The sequence below is a fragment of the Magnolia sinica genome, chromosome 17 (assembly GCF_029962835.1).
Source record: "Magnolia sinica isolate HGM2019 chromosome 17, MsV1, whole genome shotgun sequence".
Classification (NCBI taxonomy): Eukaryota; Viridiplantae; Streptophyta; class Magnoliopsida; order Magnoliales; family Magnoliaceae; genus Magnolia; species Magnolia sinica.
This window is the reverse complement of record NC_080589.1, coordinates 2,797,884-2,822,919: the sequence shown is the minus strand read 5'-3', so window position 1 is coordinate 2,822,919 and position 25,036 is coordinate 2,797,884. Positions and strand designations below refer to the sequence as shown.

General features: G+C 41.7%; 2 protein-coding genes across 3 annotated transcripts; both read left to right on the top strand.

The window, feature by feature from the left end:
- Window positions 1-4,856: 4,856 nt before the first annotated feature.
- LOC131231419 (short-chain dehydrogenase reductase 3b-like) lies at window positions 4,857-6,457 on the top strand. Its single transcript, XM_058227590.1, has 3 exons — window positions 4,857-5,010; window positions 5,091-5,955; window positions 6,019-6,457. Exons 1-2 carry the CDS (start codon window positions 4,997-4,999, stop codon window positions 5,857-5,859), a joined length of 783 nt encoding a protein of 260 aa, XP_058083573.1. The 5' UTR covers window positions 4,857-4,996; the 3' UTR covers window positions 5,860-5,955; window positions 6,019-6,457.
- An 8,290-nt stretch (window positions 6,458-14,747) lies between these two features.
- Window positions 14,748-24,542, top strand: LOC131231229 (uncharacterized). Of its 2 annotated transcripts, none has more exons than XM_058227360.1 (8): window positions 14,748-15,140; window positions 19,963-19,996; window positions 20,223-20,450; window positions 20,743-20,832; window positions 23,119-23,184; window positions 23,274-23,365; window positions 23,487-23,534; window positions 24,163-24,542. In XM_058227360.1, exons 1-8 carry the CDS (start codon window positions 14,800-14,802, stop codon window positions 24,278-24,280), a joined length of 1,017 nt encoding a protein of 338 aa, XP_058083343.1. In that variant the 5' UTR covers window positions 14,748-14,799; the 3' UTR covers window positions 24,281-24,542. The 2 variants fall into 2 exon arrangements, with proteins under 2 accessions (XP_058083343.1, XP_058083344.1); XM_058227361.1 differs by lacking the exon at window positions 14,748-15,140 and adding an exon at window positions 18,549-18,944.
- The last annotated feature ends 494 nt before the right edge of the window (window positions 24,543-25,036 follow it).

Here is a 25,036-nt window from a genome sequence, read left to right as displayed (position 1 = left end):
ACTAGGCCGACGGGGAACCATCCATTAGCTGAAAGTAAGAGAACTCGTCCTCCTCCTTAAGGCTCGCATCACCAGGCTCCACGAAATCTGCATCACCTGCATCTATGAACGGGTCTGGTTGGTGTTTTAAAATACCGTCCCAGAGTAGGAGCGAGTGATCAACTCAGTGGGTGCTATTAACTTTAAGTTGTAATAAGCATCAATTATAATAAGAATTTAATAAAAAGCAATCAATCTAAACATCTATCTAGTCTTGTTAATGTGCATGCATGCAGGATGATATGATGTATGCCCTCACTACAACGCTCCCTCGTGCGACAACATCTAACGATCTCCAATGCCAACACTCCCTCAGTGCGACCTCGACTGCCGAGTCGCCAACCTAGCTGATGTCATGTAATGATGATGTTAACCGGGTTCTTAGTTAAGTCCATTCATCCAGCAGATTTGGGAATCTGATACACCCCACGTATCAAATGCCCTGAACTAGTTGCGAGGCCAAGACCCCCCAATGTGTGAGGCCGAGACCCCGCGATCCTTGACCCCGTCGAGTTTCCCCATCCCCGACTTCAAGCACATGGGGGGTACTGAATGTGGGGTCGCTCGCGGTCACTACGGGAGGCGCGTCACCTCGGCGTAGGGCCGACGCCTAGGACACGTGTCTTATTCCACCATACCGGCTCACGAGACTGTGGATAAATATTCCATCCGTATCGATGGGCTACAATGGTGGTAGGGTGTTCCAGGTTTCCATACATATGTGAGCAAACAAGGTTAACAACCAGGGTTGGATAGTAAATAGGTTAAACCGCATGAGTCGGCGAGCACGTGACGGACAACATCGAACACAAGAGGCCCATGTAGTCGAACCACTCCGCCCACGCGCACCCGCCCAAATCCATGGGTTTAGACTTGGGTAGCCCTACCAATGGGGCTACCGTCTCTCCTCAAGTTTCCTAACCAATCCAAAGATTTGAGAATCAAGAATATCATCTAGCATTCAGTATCATGTTCACATACATCTCAACATATGATTCTAACACTCCTAGCAAGCAAACTACAACAACATGTATAAGGTGCATGTGAGTGGTGTGGATTTGGGAGGAAGTCAAGCACTTCCTACACCTCAAGGGATCAATTACACAAGAACAATGAATCATACACACTAGGAAGCAACACATATGAGAGAAAAGGAAATCAAACAAACATGAGCATGTGATCATCCATACACTAGATCATGAGAAGCAAGATTTAACATCAAGGAGAACTGAACATGCTATTCCATACAATCCAAGAACATACCATTCCTAGGTTCCTCTAGATTTTTCCATACAACATACCAAGCAAACAAAATCATTTAACTCCAACTATAATTGGTGTTAGGCCACCTAAGGATAATAGTCCGCACCTATGGATCGTTGAAGGCTTGGAAAACGACCTAGGAATGAGGGCTTTTGATATCGAACGGCTGGAATCCCTAAAGCAACCATTCGCATGTTAGAGTTTCAAGTAAATCCTTCCTCAACTCAAGGTTTTCAAGAAAAGAGATGAGGGCTTTTACCTAGATGATCAACGGAGCGAATGTGTGGTTGTGGTGGAGGGTTCTTCCTTGAAGAAGAGGTAGGGAGGTACAAGATTGAACTCCCTTGGGTCCCACCTTAGCTATGACCCACTTCCTCTCCCTTCTTCACTCTCCCTTCCTCTCTTCTTCCTTTCTTCCTCTCCCTTTTCTCTCTTCTCTCTTTCCTCTCTAGGGAGGGGGTGCCCAAATAGGGCCTTTATATAATGTCAGGTTTGGTGTAAATGGCCCTAAGGGATAGATTTTTACCATACTAGCTCTAGGGGGTGTTTTTCTATCATTTTGGGACTATTACGGGGCGTAGGAGTCAACACCCACTGTTGGATAATTGACCCTAGCGATGATCTCAATGTAGACACGAACGACATATCATTTGGATGCGTCGATCGATGGGTAGGATCAGAATTTAATTCAACGGTCACCGACTATCGATCAGGGCCGCGGCTATACGGATATGAGCAGAGAAATATCCTCACTCCACGTGTGAAGTTTGGTTGTAAACCGACGGTCCGAAATCCTCAACTTTGCATAAGAGTAGACGACTTAATTCACTTAAGTTCCAACTCTTTCCTTTAGGGTATTTGCACTTCTCATACACTCATCCTTCGGCTTAAGTTGAGCGGTTCTGGACAGTACCCTGGTTCGACTCTCGCGATGGGCGTCAAGCCTAGTAAGATGAACATTATTCTATAGTTTTGGAACTAGTGGCCCACCAACGAGTGGTCTAGAGTTTGGGATAGGTGCTCCATGGCCCGATGAAGGGCCATACAAAATTTGGGGACGATCGGATATGGGGTTTGGTCGCACGGGTCCGATTCGCGATCAATGGTCACCATGCTACGATCGAGACCCAGATTTTGTGGGCGGGCGTAGACATATACATTAGACCTTTATCGTAAATTTGGAAGAAATCCGTATCTTACATCTCAGTTTTATTTACTCGTGTCAGATTCTAATTCGGGCATTAGTGGAGCGCATCTGGCAAGTGTCAGATTCCACTTCTGGGTGTCCACTGGGTCCGTGGTCCGCGATGGTCCCCGAGCCTAATGAGAACTATGCTCTCCTAAATTTTTTTAATTTTCTAACCTTCTCGTGTCGCGGTATAGCCCGCACGGGCTATCGCTAGGTGTAAACGGCTATCTAGCTTGGAGGCCCGCATCAGGTTCTATCAGGACCCGTCTGGCCTAATCAATTGGGATAATCTTGGTCTAATTTATTTGTGATACCTCATTACGAGTAGCTTAAATGAACGGTCCTGTGGCAAATCCTTCATGGACGCCCCAAGACATTGTTCTGGTTCAACGGGTCATTACACTACACCTGATGTTCAAGTGATCGGGCGGATTCATTGGCTTCCTACAGCTGATTAATCAGACTGGTGCGGTTATTTACTGGTACCACCCCTGTATACACTAACATTAAGTGCTAATGGTTATTAAGTAATATTTAGGTTAATTAAATTTTTAAAAAAAAATGATGGATTTTTGGAAATCCAAAACAGTGAAAATCCAGGATGTTACACTCACCAAGTGTTTGATTTTTAGGCTAAAACCTTAAGATTATCTGGTAAAAAAGACTGACAGTGGATAAAACACATAATTTATGGTGCCCCACGGAGTTTGCCAACCGAGTTACCCAGGCAATCCTCTCCCTAACCTTGGGACCATTTCGGTGGATCCCTAATACATTTTCCTTACATTTTCCTTACATCCACACCATTAATCCATTTTTGCAGCTAGTTTTAGGGAATATGCCAGAAATGAAGGATATTCAAATCTTACGTGGACTACATGAGAGGAAACAGCCCTTGCTGAATCCATACCATTAAAATTTTCAGGGGCACCAGAATGTTTATTTTCAATCCAACCCGTTGATAAGGTTAAAAATGACTAAATGAAGATACCACACAAATATCAGCTTGATCCAAAACTTTTATAGCCCACAAAAAGTTTTTAATTACTGATTACCACTGTTTCTTGTACTGTGGTCCAACTGATATTTGTATCTGCTTCATTTTTTGGATCTATCCCTAAAATGAGTTTTCAAAATGGCCTGCGGGCATGGATACTAGGAAAATACATCTGGGTGGGCCTCACGTTCAGGACAGCACTGTGTTGGATTGGCCACGATTGTTTGAATGAGGTATGGGCCCATTGTAAGTAGGGCCCACCGTTGTGTATAGGAGAAATCCACTCCGTCCATTCATTTTAAAAGATCATGTTAAGACATGAGAACAAAAATCAGACATACTGGAAACTCAAGTACGCTGCACTGATAGAAACAATGGAAAGAAGCTGCCTACCTCTCCAAACCTTATGAGCTCCAAAGTGATGTTTATATGCAATCCAAACCATTCATAAGGTGGCCCAGCTATTCATAAGTTCATTAACATTGGATGAATTTAGAAAGCAAAAATATTAGCTTGATCCAAAGGTTATACCACCCTAATGTTTCAATGGCTGGCATACAATCTTCATTGTTTTCTGTTGTGTGGATCACTTAAGCTTTATATTAGGGGTGTACACCGAGTCAAGCTGGCATCAGCTCTGACTTGGCTTGGCCACTAGCTGACCCCAGTTCAAACTTGGCTCGGCTCAATCCTCAAGCTTGATTGGCTAGCACATCGTGGTTCGGTCAACGGTTCGGGCCAGTTCAAGCTGTGTTCACCTGAGCAACATTTTCACAAACACATGGATTACACGTTCAAAATCTCATCGTATATAAAACAACAACATTTTACAGGTATTTCATCAAACACCTTCTAAGCAACATAAAAACTAAAAATAACAAATGGTATTTGTTTCATATACATATCTTCCTCGCCACCAACTATGCTTTGTTGAGTTGTTTCATCAAACACTTAGTGAGCAACATCAATATCAAAGTAATTGAGTCATCGGACTGGTTTGATTTGAGTCGAGGCAAGCTTGGGCAAGCTCGAACTCAATTTGAAAATTTTCTGAGCTCAAAAAATCAGCTCAAACTCAGTTTCGAAACTAGTCAAATCCAGCTTTTTCGAGTCTAGTGGAGCGAGCTAACTGAGCTAGCTCGGTTTGTGTACACCCCTACTTTATATCTACTTCATTTTTGGGCTCATGCCATAGAATGATTAGGCAAAACATGTAAACATAATTAAATTTTTAGCAAAACGATTTTAGAACCGCGTAGGAGTATGTTACCGGGGCAGGAGGTAAAAGGAGGGCGGATTCTTTTAAAAATAGGTGGGTTTTATAAATAGGCGGATTTTAATAAATGACTCTTAAATTTTTAAGTGCCTGCGTTTCATCCATCTGCCAGAGTATCAAAGCTTTTCTCGCTTCTGAAAGGTTATATAAGAGAGAGTACCCACAGACCAGGAATGAGTAGTGCTCTCTCCTTCGGTTGGAATCACAGCTTGTCGACAAACCACCACCGTCCATGTCTCAGCTCAGGTATGCTATTTTCTTCCTAGGGCCATTCCTTCCTACCATCTACCCCATGTTGCCTAATCACCGTTCATTTTCCATGATAGGTTGGAGGGCAAGGTGGCCATCATCACCGGGGCAGCCTCCGGGATCGGCGAGGCCGCCGCGAGGTTATTTGCTGAGAACGGTGCACTTGTCATCATCGCCGACGTCCAAGATGAACTGGGCCATCAGGTCGTGGTCTCTATCGGTCCAGATCGATCCTGCTACGTACATTGCGACGTGAGGGACGAGAAGCAAGTGCAGGGAGCCGTTGATCTTGCTCTAGAGAAGTATGAACGGCTGGATGTGATGTTCAGCAATGCGGGGATCGGTGGCCCACTCAACGGTATCATGGAACTGGACATGGGCGCTCTGGACAATGCCATGGCCATCAATGTACGTGGGGTGGTCGCCACGATCAAGCATGCGGCACGTGCCATGGTGGAAAGGAAGACACGTGGCTCGATCATATGCACCGCGAGCGTGTCCGCGGTGTTGGGAGGGTCTGCTCCGCACGCGTACACGATATCGAAGCATGCGCTGGTGGGCGTCGTGAGATCAACGGCTGCGGAGCTCGGGAAGTATGGGATTAAAGTCAATTGCATCTCACCGTTCGCGCTGGCCACGCCGATGACGTGTACGGGTCGGGACCCGATTAAGATGGAGGAGCATTACGGATCCTTGTCTAACTTGAAGGGGGTCGTGTTGAAACCGAGGCATGTGGCCCAGGCCGCTCTCTTCCTCGCTTCTGATGAATCACCGTTCGTTAGTGGCCATAATCTCGTTTTGGACGGTGGATTTAGTGTCGTTAATAACTGTTTCTCATTCGAATGAGAGGAGAGGCCATACATGCCAGTGTTAAAGATCTCAGCCGTTCATCATGTGGTCCATTGGGTCCCCCACGCGAAAGAATCGCGCTGGTCCACTTATCTGATGGGGCGCACGTTTAGAAAAGAGATGGACGTACGGTTTTTGTTAGACCGTGTGGCCCACCTGATGGACTGACCGTTTTGGTTTTTAGCCACAGGATTCTTAGACCGTGTGGCCCATCTGATGAGCGGCTGGGATCTCAAGCATCGGCGCGTGTGGTGGGAAGTGTACTACTGCAGCATTTTCTTTCTAGTAGAGATGGTTGGTAGAAGTTCTTGTGTGTGTGGTGTCCGTGCACATCGTAAGCGATGAGGTCCCACGTGCTAATGCGTAGATGGGAAAGGACAATGGCAGCTTTGTAATTTTATAAATAAATCTGTCCGTAGGGTAGCGTTGTCTTGTTACTCTAAGCAATGTGTTGGATGATACTCAGGCGCTTGAAATTACTTAGAAATTGCATACGTGCCATCCAAATTGTTTAAATTAAAACGTCCAAATTATGGGTCTAGGTTTAGATATGTGATGAATGGAATATTAAGCTTATTTTATTATCTGACTATCAGATTTTTGGGCATTTATCGGACGGTTAAAAATGAAAATGATAAACTTATTAGTTGGGCTGCACATGTAAATCGAACCTAGGTTGTTGATGATTTCATTCCAACCGTCCATTTTCGTCATATGAATGTGGCCCATATGATGATCGCACGGGATATTGCACACGTATGCCACGTCAGCATTTGTGGCGCGGTCCACCACTTGGATTCTCTATGCATTTATCTGAGATTTGATTCAGGTCAAGATTTGAAAAGTGGCCCACGTACTTCTACGTGCTCCCATAAATGCACATGTACGTGATATAGTCATGTGATTTAATTTCTGCCCTTCATTAATGCCTCAACCCCACCTACCGTATGGGACCTAATAAAGTATGCAATTTGTTGTTTATTTCAACCTCATCGCCACCGTTCATCACGTCCCATCATGGAGGGTCCATCCAACAGCCCACATTCAGTAGAAATACTGCTATGAAAGAGCGTTTACCATTGCCCATTCGGTGCATTTTTGAGCTGTGAACTTAGAGGTGTACTCGAGTCTAACCAAGTCTAGCTGGGCACAGCTTGACTTGGCTGGCCACTTGATGACCCCAGCTCGAACTTGGCTCAGCTCAGTCCTCGAGCCTGCCAGCTAGTCTCAATTTAATAAGCATCTTAGGCCAATTCGAGCCAAGATAGAGACTCGTTCACTTGTCCGATATATTCACAAATACATGGACTACACTTGTAAAACAATAATAATGATACATATATTTTATTAAACATCTTCTAAGCAACATAAAAATTAAGAAGAAAAAAAAGAGTATTTGTTTCACATGCATACCTTCCTTACCTCTGGCTACACTTTATTGAGTTATTTCATCAAACACTTGGTGAGCAATATCAATATCAAAGTAACCGAGTCACCGAATTTGTTCGACTTGAGTTCGATTCGAGTTGGGTTCAATCCGAGTTGAGCCGAGCTCGAGCAAGCTCAAACTTGATTCGAAATTTTCTCGAGCGCAAAAAATCAGTTCAACTCAGCTTGAACTCAGTTTTGAACTGAGTTGAAATGAGCTTTTTCGAGTCAAGTCGAGCGAGCTAACCGATCAAACTCGGTTCATTTACATCCCTATGAACCATCATCTAATTGGTACTTGGGGAATGATCACATGCAATCGAATTGAGGCCCACCCGTGACGTATGTGGAATCTAGACCATGAATCTTATGCATCTACTTGTGAAAGCGGAACATCTAGAAATTTATCACTGTCAAAAACTAAGGAGGGACACACCCGGGGGTGGCTCTAAGGGGTAGGCAGGTGAGGCAATCACCTAAGGCCCCCTAATTATGAAAGCCCTATATTAAGCAAAATTAAAATTTATTAATTACGAAGGTCCTATATTGTAGCAAAATTAAAATTAAGAAGAAAAAAAAAAGCCTAAATTTTTTTAAATAAACCTTATTGAAAGGCCTACAAAATAGGAACATTTAAAAATTGGTTTACAAATTTGAAATTGAAAATAAAAAATAAATCCTAAAAACTAATCAATAATAACAGTCTAACTCTATCGTTTCTTTTCAAAATAATAATATCAGTCTCAATAAATTCTTCTCCTAAAACCTAGAACCACAACTATCTACTTTATTGCTAATTAAATTCTCAAAAAATTAAATTCTAACATTATTTTTCTAAACTAAAAGGCTTCATTTTTATGACTGGCCTAAGCACCCCAAAAATGTTGAGCTGCCCCTGGACAAACTGTAGGGAGCAATGTCCAATCGCACCTAAACCTATATATCCACTTGTTGTGGTCCACTTAAAAGTTGCACTAGCTTGAGTTCAGTGTGTCCCAGCATCCTTATGAGGCTCACGTGATGAATGGATTGGATTACATGTGAGAACCGGACACGGATTACATAGTTAGGCCCTCATCACCCCTGTGGTGTTGTGACAACACGACATGATTTGATTCGGCAACTCACAAACATCACAATTGGCTCCACCATTATTTGATTCCTGTGCAAGGATGTTGGGTGGGGCCCACCAAGATGTTTATGAGAAACCCACCCCGTCTATCCATTTTGCAAGCTTATTTTAGTTTATTCGACCAAAAATGAGGTCGATCCAAACTCAAGTGGTCCACACGAGAGAAAATAGTGGGGATTAAGTGAGAACAGTTGAAACATTCTTATGGCCATATAAAAGTTTTGTACCAAGATAAAATTTATTATGTTTTCATTTCATCCCAGTGAGAATGGCCTTATAAAGGGTTTGGATGACATATAAACATCAACATGAAGCAAATGAAGATTTCAACTATAGGAATTTATTTTCCCAAATTTCCCTCTAGTTTGGACCACTTAAGTTTATTATTGTAATGTCATGTCTAAAACAGAACAATGTCCTGAGTCGTCCACGTAGGATTTGCCACAGAACCGTTCGGTTAAACAACTCATAGTGGGATACCATAAGTAAATTAACCTAGGATTAGCCCAGTAGAGTAGACCAGTCTGGTCTTGATTGGACCAAGTGCGAGCCGTCAAGCCAAATAGCATGTTTGCACTTAGCAATAGCCCGTGCGAGCCATGCGTCGACCAAGGAAGGTCAGAAAAAATCTAAAAGTTTAGGGAACCAAAGATCTCACTGGGCTTGTGGTCCATCACGGACCACGGACTCAATGGACACCCAGAAATTAATTATCCACGCCGTCCCAGCGGCATTTATCAACCGCAACTCACCCAAGGCCAGAATTGAAATCTGACACTTGTAAATAAAACTGAGATACTAGGCTTTCTAGCCATCGGATCTCTTTCACATGTATGGTGAAGGTCTAATGTATTTTTTTTACGCCCGTCCACAAAATCTGGGACCCGATCATGGAACGGTGACCGTTGATCGCAAATCAGACCCGTACAATTAAACCCCACATCCGATCGCTCTTAAATTTTGCATGGCCCTTCATCAGGCCATGAAGGACCTATCCTATAAGTTTCATGGTCATAGGGCTACCAGAACTGCCCCAACAATCAGAATGGGCCTCGTATGACCATTTAAAGATCGGAGCCATATGATAAAATCTCGTATCCGATTGCCTTCAAATTTTGCATGGCCCCTCATTGGGCCATGAGACACCTACATATCAAATTTAGTGGCCAAGGGGGGTGATAAGGCCGCCCCAAAGCCTATAGGGAGTCCTAGAGGGCCATTATGGGAATTTGTGGAAACTTAAGGCCAAAGGGCCCAAGTTTAGGAAATAAAGCCCTAAGGCCTTTTTCTCATAACTCCCTCATTACTCCAACAACCTAAGGGAGAGAAGGTGGACCTTAGATCGAAATGGGGCCCAAAGGAGTTCCATCTTACAAACATCTACCTCTCCCATAAGAAAATTCCGCATCCACAACCGGGAGAACCTCTCTCCGCCGTTTGGGAAGGTACATCGGTCATCTTTTTGGAAACCCCTCATGTTGAGGGTGGATTTGCATGTGATTCTAACATACAAGTACATTGTCTTAGGATTCTAGCCGATCGATTCTGAGTTCGGCGTTTCTAGGTCGTTTTCGAGATCTCAACGATCCATAGGTGCGGACTATTAACCTTAGGTGGCCTAGCACCAATTTTAGTATGAGTCTAATGATTTTGATTGCTTGGATTGTGTATTTGGAGGATCTAGAGAGAATCTAGGAAAGATCTTACCATGATCCTTTCAATCAACATGGAATAGTTATGAAATGTTTATTATTGCTCACATGATTGGGTATAAATTATTGATTGCATGTCCAGGTCTTGTTTGATTTGTGTATCCACTCAATCAACATAGAATAGTTATGGAATGTTTGTTGTCTCTCAAATGATTGGGAATAAATTTGATGCTTGCATGTTCGTGTCTTGTTGATTCGTATATGATGTTACCTTATAGCATGTATGGTTCATTAACCCTTGTTCACTTTGTTCCTATGATATATATGAAATTACTTAGTTTCCTCACTAACCTACACAACACACATGCACCTTTATTTTACAACTTTGTTAGCTTTGCTTGGTAGGAAAATCTAAGTTTATGTCGAGAAATATGAATGCATGATATTGCATATGCTAGTTGATAACCCTGATTGTTGGCATGTTAAGGATTACCACCAAAACCCTTAGGTCGGTCAGGAATATGAGGAGGGTGAAGATAGTCTGGTTGGTAGGACTATCCTGAGGCTAAACCCATGGATTTGGGCGGGTGCGTGTAGGCGACAGTAGTTAGACTACATGGGTCGTTCGCACCCGATGTCGTCTGTCACACGCTCGCCTAAACCCGCGTGATCTAGTTTACTTACTGACTCACCTTATTTATTAACCCTGTCTGCTCACGTATATATGGAACTTGAAACACCCTTTAACCACTGTAATCCATTGATAACCAAACTGAAACCGGTCCACCAACTCGTGAGCCGAGCATGGTAGAATGGAACACTATGTCTGAGCTGTCAGCCTACACTGGGTTGACGAGCCTCCCCGTAGTGACCACGAGCAACCTCTTTTCTCAGCACTCCCCATATGCTTGAAGTCGGGAATGGGGAACCCGACGAGATCAAGGATCGCGGGGTCCTAGCCTTGCACGTTGAGGGGCCTTGGCCTCGAAACTAGTTGAGGGTATTGATACGTGTGGTATACCAGTTTTTCCAACTTGCTGGATGAACTGAACTAACTAAATACTCGGTTAACATGGTTCATGCATTGCATTAGTTAGGTTTTGGCGACTCGGCAGTTGAGGCTGCAATGAGGGAGTGTTGGTCATGCGTGAACGTTAAATGGAGTCGCTTGAGGGAGTATCATTGCGAGGGCATGCATTATATCATAATACATACACATACATTAATAAGACTAGTTAGGATTTTATGAATGTATTGTCTTTCATTAAATTCATAATATAATTGATGTTTGTTACAACTTAAGACTAATAGCACCCACTGAGTTGATCACTCACTCTCACTCTGAGACGGTGTTTTAAAACACCAACCAGACTCGTCCGTAAATGCAGGTGATGCAGAGTATGAGGAGCCTGGCGGTGCGAGCTAGTCTTGAGGAGGAAGATGAGCTGTCATACTTCCAGCTGATGGACAGTTCCCCATCGGCCTAGTAGACGGATTTGGATCGCTGGGTGTTGGACTCAGCTTATCATTCTTTTTGGACTTATCATTTTTTGTGATTTTGTTAGGCAATGCCTTGAGTGACTCATTTACATTCCTTTGGACTTGTGTGTGTGTATATATATATATATATATATATATTGACCTCTTCTATTTCAGTAGACCAGTTGTGCTTATGTTTCATGTTCCAGGAAGTTTCATGCTGCACATTTAAACCTGATTAAACGTAAATTAGTAAAAATTAGCATAAGTGATACCCGGAAACTTGGGAGTCGAGTGTATACACAACCCCCAATTTCCAGGGCGTTATAATTATCCACATCATTTTTTACTCGCATGTTATAAAATGAGCTGGTAAATTGGATGGACTGGGTTTTTTTTTTTTTAGGTTAGCTTGTTGGTACTAGGGATGCACACGGGTCGGTTTGGTCCGGTTCTGGGGTGAAACCGGAACCGAACCGTTCGTAACGGTTCTACAATTTTTGGAACCGGAACCGGACTGTTAGTACCCTAGAATCGGAACCGGAACCGGACCGTGAAAAACGGAATGGAACTGAAACCGAACCGGAACTGGCGCATGGGACGAATAAAGAAATGAAAAAGAGAAACCAATAAAAATGAAAACCCATTTCAACAGAAAAAGAAAAAAAAAACTAATAATCGTACCTCAGTGAAAGTGTCATTGAAGGATATGCGATGGTCGTCCTTCTCAGTGTCAACGAGCACTCCATCACAGTCAAAGAGGAGAGCAATACGCATGGGGTTTGCAGGTGCCGCAGCAGCACCCAGATACGGCGAGAGAGAGAGAGAGAGAGAGAGAGAGAGAGAGAGAGAGAGAGAGGGTAGGGGTAGGGCGATTAAAATTTTTATTTTTTATTTTTAAACTAAGTCGGATCGACGGTTCAGATCTACGGTTCCTATCACGGTTCGGATCTACAGTTCGGTTAACAGTTCGGATCAACGGTTCGGTTCGGTTCTACAGGACCCTAAACCGGAACCGATCTATAATCAACGATTCAAAAAATTTGGAAACCGAAACTGGACCATTAGCACCCTATAACCAGACCAAACTGGACCGATCCAACGATTCCGGTCCGGTTATACGGTTCCAACGGTTAGATGTGCACCCCTAGTTGGTACACCCACTCTTAGTTCACACTTCAGTGTTAGCCACCCCCACTAGGGAATCGATACCAAGACCTCAGTGTTGAAACGAGTTATCTTTCACTCAATCTACCACTTACTATGGATCAAGGTGTGGATGGACTAGGTCGATTTCACACAAACATAGCGCTGGCTGCCCCACTCAGCATCCTTGAGCAAGAACTTCCTGGAAAGCATTTGAGAGAGAATCTGTGTTGGCACTCTGCTGATCTGTCGCATCATACAATCTTATTAGTCAAATACCACACCATTTGATGTATTTTCCTTACATCTACACCATTCATCCATTTTGAAATTTCATTTTAGCTCATGATGCTAAAAATAAAGAAGATCCAAATCTCAGGTGGACCACACAAAATGAAACAGTGGTGAATGACCATTGAATACTTCTTGTGGGCTACAAAAGTTTTGGATAAGCTGATATTTGTTTAGTCCGTCAATTAGGATCTTTGTAACCTTATCAACAAATTGGATGGAATTTTTTATTTTTTTTGACAGTTGCCCCAATAAGTTTTTAATGGATTGTATTTAGTCACCACTATTTCCTGTGTTAGGGTCTACCTAAGATTTTGATATGCTTCATTTATGGGATCATACCTTAAAATGATATGTAAATCTACTCTTGTGCAAGATCTGAGCCATTCATTAAGTGTCCCCATATGTGATCTATGACCAAAAGAAAAATTGGTTTCAAACCCTAAATGGACCATGGCAAGAGTCATATACAAACCACATAAAAATCCTAAGTTCTATTAGGCCCAGATTGCCTACTCTGACTTTGGTACAGGAGAGTCCCCTGCTGTATCCAAAGTCTCCAACGTTGTTTGCTTTTGTATGTGAGCAGCAGTGAGAACATCCAAATCACAGTATCAACACTTGATGTTTGCTTTTGTATGTAAGCAGCAGTGAGAACATCCAAATCACAGTATCAACACTTGACGCCGTCCATGGAAAGCGACAGTGAAGCCATTCCCATCTCACCTGTCATCTATAACGGTTCTACAGTAGCAAAAGGGAGGAAGAAAGCTTTGATTGCTATCACTGCAACTGCTCTTGCGCAGGCAAAACAGAAGTGCAGACCATCAAAATCCGCCTACGCAGTGCCAGGCTGACACTGCCATGCCCGCAAAGTGATGCTAAGGCCCACATCTGGACTGGGCCAAAACAAACAGGCTCATGTCATTTTGTATAAGATCTGTTCTGTTCATTAAGTGTGGCCCATCATGCATGATATATGGTAAAAATGCGTTTCAATCACTAAGGGCGTGTTTGGGCGGTGGGATTAGAAGGAATTAGGTGGGATGGGATAAGATTTGCGGGTAAAGGGACCAGACCTGGAAAATCATAGGCCTAACATACAATGTTTTAGCTTGGCCAGTCCGACAGTCCTACAATTTCAGTCGAGAGAGATGATTAGGTGAGGTGTGCGGCCCTTACCATGGGATTACCATGGGGCCCACCTTGATGTGTGCATCATGTATCAATGTCATTCATTCATTTTTCCCAGGGCATTATCCAAAAAATGAAGTAGATCCAGTTATCAGGTGTACCATACCATAAGAAACAGTGACTGACCGTTAAAAACTTATCAGGAAGCACATTAATGTTTAAGTAATGTTTATTTACCATTCAATTTGTTGATAAGGTCACATGAGCTAGATAAAGGTTAAAAAAAAAAACAAATATCAGCTTGATCCAAAACTTTCGTGGCTCATTAATGGTCAATCACCACTGTTTCTCATGATATGGTCCACCTGATAATTGGATCTGCTTCATTTATTAAGATAATGCCCTAAAATGATATGGAAAAATGGATGGGCGGTGTGGATACACAATACATACATGAAGATGGGGCTCGTGGTAAGGGTCGCACTTCCATTAACAAATGGGCAACAAGAATCTCAACGTGATTCAATCACCAATCAGTCAAAACTACCAGCCCCATGTGTGACCATCCACCTGAAATTCTCTATCACCAAACATACTAGATAAATACCACAAATGCATATCCGATCAGTTGATCATCTCCATCTCTAGCTCTAATCACCGTCCATCTGGTGGACCATGGCACTAGTGGTCTATTGGTACGACTTCATCTGTTTCGGCATAATCGCCGGCGCGATCTTCGGCTCGTTGTGGGTGCTCCGGCAAAGGGAGGCCGCCGGGAAGTTGGACGGCGGCACCAAGTACGAGAGCTTGTTGGTGGATCGAACGGATGGTGATGATTTGGTGGGCCACACACCAAGTGGCCACTTGGGGTCCACTCAGCTGTGGATGACTTGCTGGAGTGGGGTCCACCCTATATGGCTCCTGGCGACTCGCGGAGCTTCTTGCATCGTGTTGGTCGGTTTTCTGGCGTGGGACATCTTACGCTACGATACCAGCATCTTTGTCTACTACACCGAGTACGTTCGTTCGATCATCTTAGCCGTAGGTTAACATATGTTTCTTTATGGGGAATGATCTCATGTTTTCGAGCTTTGTGGGGCCCACCTTGATGTGTGAGTGCCATCCAACACGTTCATTAGATGATCCATCCCATCTTAGGTCTGGATGTTAAAATATAGCCTGATACGTAGCTTGGGTGGGCCACGAGGAAGGGAAATGCGTAGGATATTGGGGAGGGCAGATGGAATGTGGGGTTCACCTTGTTGTCTATATGTCGTCCAGCACATTGATCAGGTGCTGTTCCAACAAGTGAATAGAAATGATTGTACATATATCCCTGTGGTGTGTCCCACCTGAGTTTTCGCTCGGGATGGTTCTTGGATTGTACGGTGAAGATGAGGAGGAACGGCAGATTCACAGTTTGGATTCTCCATATACACATTACTAGTGGGTCCCACAGAGCTTGAATGTAGGACGATTACCATTCATTCCAAGGTATGTGATCATTGCTCCTTTTCTCCTGAATGTGTTGATGGTAGATAATATCAACGGACACCATTGGATAGGTGGAACCCACTGTGGCAAAATGACCATTTTAGGCCCTTATTTGAACGGTAGTGATTATTTGATCAGGGTTGATATTGGGGGCAATGTTTAATCCATGATGGATCCACCCAATGGATGGTGTGGATCTTGGTCACGTGTATCACGGATACCCTCTTCAGTCTCTCCTGCGAGAATCACACCAACACAGTAGTACTGCTTGGGTACCGACACGAGAGCAATACTTAGATACTCTGGCAGAGTGTTGCGGATAATACTCTGACATAGGGTTGAAAGTTGGGCAGGTTTAGCCCGACTGTGGGCAGGTTTGACCCGACTGACTCGTGACCAACCCGACATTAGGTTGGGCTTGGGCAAGATATATCAGGTCTGATTTCAAGTTTGGGCTATACAAACACCAACCCGATAGGTTGGGTCAGGCAACCCGAGACCTCAACCTGAACCCGATCAATATATAAGTTACTTATAAATTATAATTGAGTGTGGATCGTTTGTGTCAAAGATATACTAGTGATGCCAGGTCTCATTTGTCCACGTCATTTTTAAGGACTCAAGCTAACAAGATAAGCCGAATTTCTTTCTCCCAAATAGATTGGGTGCTATGCTACATGGCTTTTAAAGTATTTGTCTTATATTTTACCTTTTAAAAAAAAATAAAAATAAAATAAAGTTCTTTATGATGAATAATCACATATGTAATTAATAAAATTATAGATTCAAAAAGTAAGTCGTATATTGAAATATAATAAACTAATATAATAATGAAAATATTAGCATGTATACACCCGATCAACCCGACCAAGCCCGCTTCAGTTGGGCTTAGGTTGAGAATTCCCAACCCAATTGGTTGGGTTAGGGTTGAGGTATAGAAACCTTTGGTTGGGTAAGGGTTGACCACTAACCCGACCCAACCCCCTGGACTTTCGGCCCTACCCTGACATGATATGCTTATTTGATTACGGGAATATTGGATTGGTGGACATTCATCGGACAGTCGAGAATGAAATATATCCAACGGTCCTAATCCAACAAAGAACCGTCCATTAATCAGAGGTTTGGATTTTTGAACTAATCTAATTTTAGCATGAAGCACATTGCGTACTCAGTAAACTCTGTGGGGCCCACAGTGATTTATGTATTTTATCCACTCCGTCCATCTATTTTAAAAGATAATTTTAGTTCTTGTTACCAAAAAATGAAGTATATCAAAAGCTCAAGTTGACCACACCACAGGAAAGTGTGAATTGAATGTTTACCGTTGAAAAATTATTGGGGGCCACAGAAGTTTTGGATCAAGCTGATTTTTTCTTTTCCATTCATCCATGTCCATGTGATCTTATGAACAGGTTGGATAACAAATAAACATCACTGTGGTCCATAGGAAGGTTTCAACGGTAGAAATCATTATTCCCACAGTTTCCTGTGGTGTGGTCCACCTGAGACATGGATCTGGTTCATATTTCGGGTATTTCCCTATAATTATCTATAGAAACGGATGGACAGTGTGGATATAGAATAAATATCAAGGTGGGCCGCACCTTATCCGCTCCCCCACCTATCGCGTGTCTGGTTTGGTGGTGGATATTCACTTTCGATCTCCGCATCTACCGGTCAACTGCCGCATGCCAGTTGTGACCAAAATACCCCTACGAAGCATTACGATTAACGAGTCCGGACCTCCCCTCGGTCATTTCTATCCATCTACAAATTTGTAGGGAGCCCATTTCTGTCATTTTACGCCCATAAATATAATACGATGGTTAGTTGTTCGGTATTTCCTTGATTTTCCGGTCAATTCAAAAGCAATTCAAATAGGGAGATGATGCCGTAGTACTGAAATACGGCAGATCCATCTCTTCACAAGTACACGTCAATGATTAAATAATAATTCTAGACCGTCCATTTTCGTATCCCTACTATGGATGGAAATGTTTTCAAAATAAAAGTAGATGAAGCGTTTATATTCATCTGATTGCTGTCCTTAAAAAACAAAGGCAGATAATTAACTATTTAACAGTCATTATTAAGTTGGTAAAGTGTATAAAATTGAATAATTCAGTATTTAATAAGATTATATTTTAAAAAAACCATTCATCCATGACATGGCCAGATGAACAGACCTGATTGGTATATAACTTGCCACGTGTACTGTAGAAAGATGGCTATACCATATTTCGTGCAGCAGGCACCAACGGAAAAGCTGTACGCACATTGTGGATCCATCCTCCAGAAAATTTCAACGGTAGACGTTCAATCCCCACTGTTTCCTATGGTGTGGTCCACTTAAGCCTTGAACATGTTCAATTTTGGGCCCTTTTTCTAAAATGATCCGGAAAAACGGATGGACGGTGTGGATAAAAACGTATATCGCAGTGGCCCCCACAGAGTCCTGACACCACGTAGATGGAAGCGGATCGGGTACTGAGTCACTCAGCACGTTGAGTAAACTCTGTGGGGCCAACCGTGATTTATGTCTTTTATCCATGCCGTCCATCCATGTTACCAGATAATTTTAGTGCACGAACCCAAAATTGAAGCATATACAAAGCTAAAGTGGATCACACCACAGGAAATAGTGTGAATTGAACGCTTACTGTTGAAAATTTCTTGGGGCCCATATAAGTTTTGGATCAAGCTGATATTTATATATTTCCTTCATCCATGTTTTTATGATCTTGTGAACAGATTAGATGATAAATAAACATCACTATTCTCACTGTTTCCTGTGGTGTGGTCCATCTGACCTTTAGAAAAGTTTTAACCTTTGAATCATGCCATAAAGTGATCTATAAAAACTTATGGACGGCGTGGATAATAGAAATACATCCATGGTGGGCCCCACAGAGTTTACTCAGTACGCAATCCGCTTCCTACGTAGATACGTCAATGGATTTTTCCCGACACATACAGCACGGCTTCCCTACGAATTAGGAATTTTCCGTCCGTCAATGGATTTCTGGGGTTCATAATCTCATCGAAATGGACGGTTCTGAGGACGAAGGATTCGGGTATTGGATCCGATGGCAGGTTCCTGTCTGCGCTCTAATCTTTATCGTCCCGACGGCGGCATCGATGGTCCTGATTTCCAAACGGAAGAGAGATCGTTTGAACGGCCTAGATCTCTGGATTCCGTGCTGGAGAAAGCTCCATCCTTTATGGCTTCTGATCTACCGGGCCACGGCGTTCGTTTCCATGTCGTGGTTGCTGTATCAGATGGTCAGCGTCGATGGAGCTTTCGTCTTCTATTTCTACACGCAGTGAGACTGATTCCCGCTATCTTGCTTTGGAATTAGAGATTCTGGGCTTGAATTTCTGGAATTCGCTTTCAGGCAGTCATTTGGACTGTTCATCAGGTTGGGTCCACTGTAAATGAACGATGCTGCAGAAAATTTCCTAATTCGACAGTCCTAGCGTTCTGCAGCATGAAAAATTCACCAATCAGATGGATGGGATTACTCGGCGAGAAGAGTTTCCGTCCATACTCTATCCATGGTGTGACCCGCCAGATGAACGGTCTGGATTACCAGAAAGGTGGAACCCACCTGCAAGTGTATGTGCTATCCAATGAAACTGCCATTGTATAACGAGGAGGTGGTTGTGTTCGCCAAGTGGCTACACAGTCAGATTATCTGAACCGTCTATTTTATAATCTCTGTCATCAACGGTCGACTATAGAAAAATCAGACTGATGGACCGACCACGAGCAATTTTAGGCCACTGATCGAATGGATGAGATCATTCAACCAATGTGCCATCTGTGCCTCCTATCAGATGGAAGCTCCACATCATCCTTCCAATTCAGCCATGTGGGCCCATCAGCAACAGATCATCTAGTACTGTGCATGAATGGCTTGAAACCTAAGTGCATATGATGTGTTTGATACAATGACATCCATAAATGTAAGAGCAAGAGAATCTCTTAGACATCCATAATACTGCATGGTTGTCGGCTACCATGATGATTATAATTGATATTTGTGCTCTAGTTTACCATCTAATGAAGAGTAGATTCTCGCGAACGCAATGTACATAAGCAATTTAGAAAATGCATGAGATGCATACTCAGTAACTGAAAATTTACAGAAAAGTTCTTGCAGTATAGTGTATTTTTTTTTTTTTAATGTGCAATAATGTATTTTTCTTGCAATATAGTGTATTTTTTCGAGTATTATATGTATATATTTCTTTTATTTTTATATGAAATGGAGCTAAATTCAAAATCAGATGCTTTGTAGACAAGGATCTTCTCCTAATTTAATGATAACTGATCTGCAGGTGGACTTTTACGTTAGTCATTGTCTATTTTGCGGTATGTCCTGCTCTTCATTCTCTTTGTTCTGTAAGAGTATGCATTCAATCAGGCCGGTTTTTTTTTTTTCTAGTAGCACTGCGATATTCATAGGTATTTATTATCTAGATAATGGAATGGATTTGTATGTGCAATGTCTATTTCTAAAATGGTAAATGAATTCACTTGAAGCTTAATACAATTTTCAAGGCATTTTCAGTTTTACATATATGATTGTTGTTTGTAGCTTGGCACTGTGATATCTGCTCATGGATGCTGGATGTATTCAAACCATCTCATGGAGAATGAGGAAAGTGGTGGATTCTTGAAAACAGATTCAGAAAGTAAATCGACAACCGCAACTTTCAGGACAAATAAAATCAGGGGTACCATCAAAGTGCAAAGCCGTCATCAGCAAGAGGAGATCGAGCGAAGAGCTGGGTTTTGGGGTTATCTGATGCAATCTATATATCAGGTTAGTTGGTCGAAACTGTTTGATTCCATTTCCAAAGTGCTGTAGGCTCAACACAGGGCATTCAGAGTGACAGTCTCATCACTGCTTTATTTTAGTTCGTGATAGTTTCTACCGTGTACAAGATTTCATTTATTCGATTTCTTATGGAGTGCATTGCTGCAAAGTGCACAATTAGGAAGTCTTCCTTGCCACCTGTGATATAGTCTTGTTTATCATTTGGGTGCTGTTAGGTGAGATTTCTGGTGAATTTGGCTTGAACTTTCATACTAAAGTCGATCTGTTCATTTGAAAGACTTGTGCAGGTGCTGCGATGCTAACGGACATCGTTTTCTGGGGTCTTATAGTTCCATTTCTCTCAATCGAACATTTCAGCTTGAATATGGTGAGCTTTCTGTTCTCTTCATCCCTTTGGTTTTTCTAAAGGGTTAAATACTTCATCATAAATTGGTTTGGCTTCATCTATACCTATGTTAAGTACGAAAAGTTACAACTACTGAATTGTCAGTATTTCTCCTTTCCATAATAGCAGAAATTTGTTAGTGCCTAATTCTGGGTGTGAATGGGTTGGGTTCGCTTGATGGGTTATTGGACTTGACCTGACATTAAGTGCGTCCGGGTCCGGAATTTGGACCCATGGAGCAGATCTAGGTCCAAAAGTTCAACCCAAATACTAAATGGGTTGGGACGGAGGCCTCTGAAAATCAACCTGGCCTAAGCCCAAACCGAACCTAAACCGAGGAAAAGTAGTTAATCAATATAAGTATAGGGAAGTGCAAATGTTGGATTCACTAAATAATACTGCCAAGGACAAGTGGAAGATTAGGAGCCCTTGGATGAGATCCAATGTTCAATAACAAACCCATCTAAGTTGAAAATTGAAATAGGCATTTTAGGTTTTGGAGGAAATTATTTTAGAACATTATTTGTATGAAAACTCACTTGTAATTTTCATACCTAACCTAGACCTGATCCATTTAAAATAAGAGGTTTTTGCACATTCTCACATCAATAATGGGAATTTGCAAATACCCACATAAAAACATATATGGATTGCAAATAACCACCTTGTTAAATCGCCGTTATTGCAAATTCCCATATTCCTCTAGTTTTTTTTTATCACTTCCCTTAGGAACCATTGGAAAATGACGAAAATGGCCACATGGGACATACCACAAAATTATACTCCATGAGAAGAACATAAACTGCTTTAATTTGTGGCCTTCGACAGTTTAAAAAGAATTATAGCATCGGTTCTCTTTGAAAAAACAAAATATGGATTGGTAGGATTCTCCAAGCTTGGAATTTGTCATCCATTGTTCATCCTCCCTGAGGCCCAACAAATCGATGGCTAGGGTCACTAAGTCATTGAACCTTGATATGATGATTTGAACCTGGATGTTCAAAACCCAGGTTTTCAGATTGGATGACTCTATCAAATTCAGTGAGGATTGCATGGATGGACTCAAAGATAATTCCCCAAATCTGGGGGGAGAGGAAAAATAAAAACAAAAGAAAAGGAAGGAAAAAAAAATAAAAATAAACTTTCCTTTTAATCGTTCTCCTCCTTTCTTCTCTCCTTTTCTTTTTGTGTGTGTGTGTGTGTGTGTGTGTGTGTGAGAGAGAGAGAGAGAGAGAGAGAGAGAGAGAGAGAGAGAGAGAGAGAGAGAGAGAGAGAGAGAGAGAGAGAGAGTGTGTGTGTGTGTGTGTGTGTGTATTTGAGAGAGAGAGAGAGAGATGAAAGGAGGGACCTCATAAATATGTGATTATTTGCAAATGTATTATTTTGTGTGGGTATTTGCAATTACCTAAGTTTCTATTAAATGTAGCTAAGAGTTATAGCTTCATCTAACTCAGAAAGCCAATATCTTGGAGCTGCTTTATACCATCACCTGCTGTTTTGATCTCAAAACGTAAAATGATCTTGTAATTCACCATGAGCTGAAAGGTCTTTCTTTACATCAAGATTGGTGGAACAACCAAAAGCAGTTATAAATTCTGGGAAGTTTTTTCATTCATAACCTTCAAATTGCTCAATTGTTCAATAGTCTATTTCTGTTCAACTTCATATGACACTAATGCCATCCCAAGGGTGCTTTTGGATGCACTATTGGATTGAGCTGCAATTAAGAGTCTTATGAAGTGGAAATAACCAAATTGTAATTTCCTCGGAAACCATATCCTCCAAATACATTATTTTCAAGTTGGAAGGATGTGGTGGTAAATTTGAGTGGTACTACCTGCCTTTTGTCATTTCCTCTTGATTGAACTGAATGTTCACAATTCAATTCACTTGACCATCCAAACCATCCTAAGTTTATTTCTATAAAGCTGTGATTGTTTCAGGAATGAATTCTTTCTTACCAAGGATTTGTTCTAGCTTCGGTTAAGCTTTCATATTCTTCAATGGATGATGATGCAAACATGAAATATGATATGCATCTAAGAGAAAGAATAGGAAAAACTACTTTCCACAAATACAATAAATAAAGCTTATCCAAACCTCACTAGAAGTTATAGTTTTGTGTTTTTTCTTTGGTAGAAGTTACATTTTTTTTTTCTTTTCTTTTTCTTCTTCTTCTTCTTTCCCTGTAGTTATGCCGTTTCATTACTTTTCACGTCCCACGAATTTTACTCGTCCTTTGATGTACTGATGATTCCTATTTGGCAGTTAATGGGGTGCATGCATGTTCTCAATGCTTTGTTTCTTCTCCTTGACACAGCTCTCAATAGCATGGTAAGAATCACACCAGCAACAACAAGTTCATGTATAGTAATCATTATTGCTTGCTGCATCTATAGTCTAAAATCGCTTCTTGGTTTTAGCCATTCCCATGGTTTCGGTTGGCGTACTTTGTTCTTTGGAGCTGTTTGTATGTCATTTTCCAATGGGTTCTTCATGCGTGCGGTTTCACATGGTAAGCATTTTATGTTCTTACGAGATAGATGGTGCTTCGCTACATCTCCATAACCCAATGAGTGGATTTCCACTCTCTATTCTGAGTTTAATGTGGTGTTATCTATCAATGCTTCTTGTAGGTGGCCTTACCCTTTTCTTGAGCTCTCAACTCCTTGGGCACCTCTATGGTAAATATCAGTCCCCTTATTTCCAGTTTGTTTTTCCTTGCAAGGTTGTTTGGATAGTTGGAATCCACAGGAAAGGAAAACATTTCCCTTGACATTTTCTTTTATTTAGATTGCAAAGAAAACCATGGATTTTACTTCATAATCGTTGACTTTATCCATTCCATAGTAGGCTCTCTCTGGCCATATGAGGTGACTGTTGCAAGGTATTCCGTAACGGTAACAGCCACCACCATTACCTTTACGATGCGGGCTGTAATGGCCATTATGATCTCTCTTTTTTATTGAAAAAGAATCCCGAAAAACCTGTATCAGCCCCATAATCGACTGTTACGGCCTTTATGAGGGGCATAATGGGCCATTAAGGGTCATTTTTTTCTGTAACTGCCATACCCTGTAATGGTTGCCACCATTACCTTTATGTTACGGCCTTTCTGGCCCTGTAACATCCATTACGGCACACCATGGACTGTTATTTAATGATTGGGATTGCCACTTGCTATCCAAACTAAACCCTAAAAAGGAACCCACAGGTGTACATTGTTAGAAAAGTAATCATTATGGTTTCATGTCCCCATCTTGGATTCCTTGTCTGCTTTTACAGACAATCTAACTCGAACCATTCTTTCAGGTATTTCTGCTTGGCTTTGGTACACATCCCTTGCTATGGTTTCTATGCAATTATTGTAAAGTTGAAGAACTCAACCTTCCCAAGATTGTTTCCCCATGCATACATAAAGTCATATTAGCATCTTGATCTGATTTTCGTGTTTTTTAAAATATATAATTCAGTTGTATTTGGTTGTGAGAATGTCTGTGTATATAGGGGGAGGATGGCTGCTTACCACCACTTCCTCCGTTAATATGCAGTTAAATACCTTGAGATTTGAGGTTAGTACTGAAGCTTGTATATGCCAATTCCTCAATTGGGTGAAAACATTAAAACCCATATGAAAATTTGGTCTGTATCAATTTGATTTTAATGTGTTTGATCTTTTCTTTCTGTCTTTACATGATTGTACCAATGCATTTGTGTTCAAAACCCAATCCTGGAATGGTGATTTGTTGGGCAGAAGAGATGTCTTTCTTTTATTAGTGGCTTGTATTAGACCAAGAGATAAGAGAACACTTAACCTTCATTACATTTGATCAGACTTAACGAAAAATCATCTTGATCTGGCCCACTAAAGTGATGGTGGGACATTCCAAAATGCTCGTCAGAGGCCATGAACTGGATGGCATGGATTGTTTGGCTGAAGCAATTGTTTGATCAAAACAATTTTGTGGCTTGGCCAACACACCCATTGTTTGGAAACCCAAAAATTCAACTTGACTTGATGTTCAGCTGGCTGACTCAACTTGATATTTAATAATTATAATTAAAAATATTATTTATATTTATAGATAGGTAATATAGTTAGAACTATTAAGTAGTAATATAAAATAGAAGAATTGTCATGAAACTGCTACCTGATGTGTTGGTTAAGTACTTTGTGTGTGAGGTT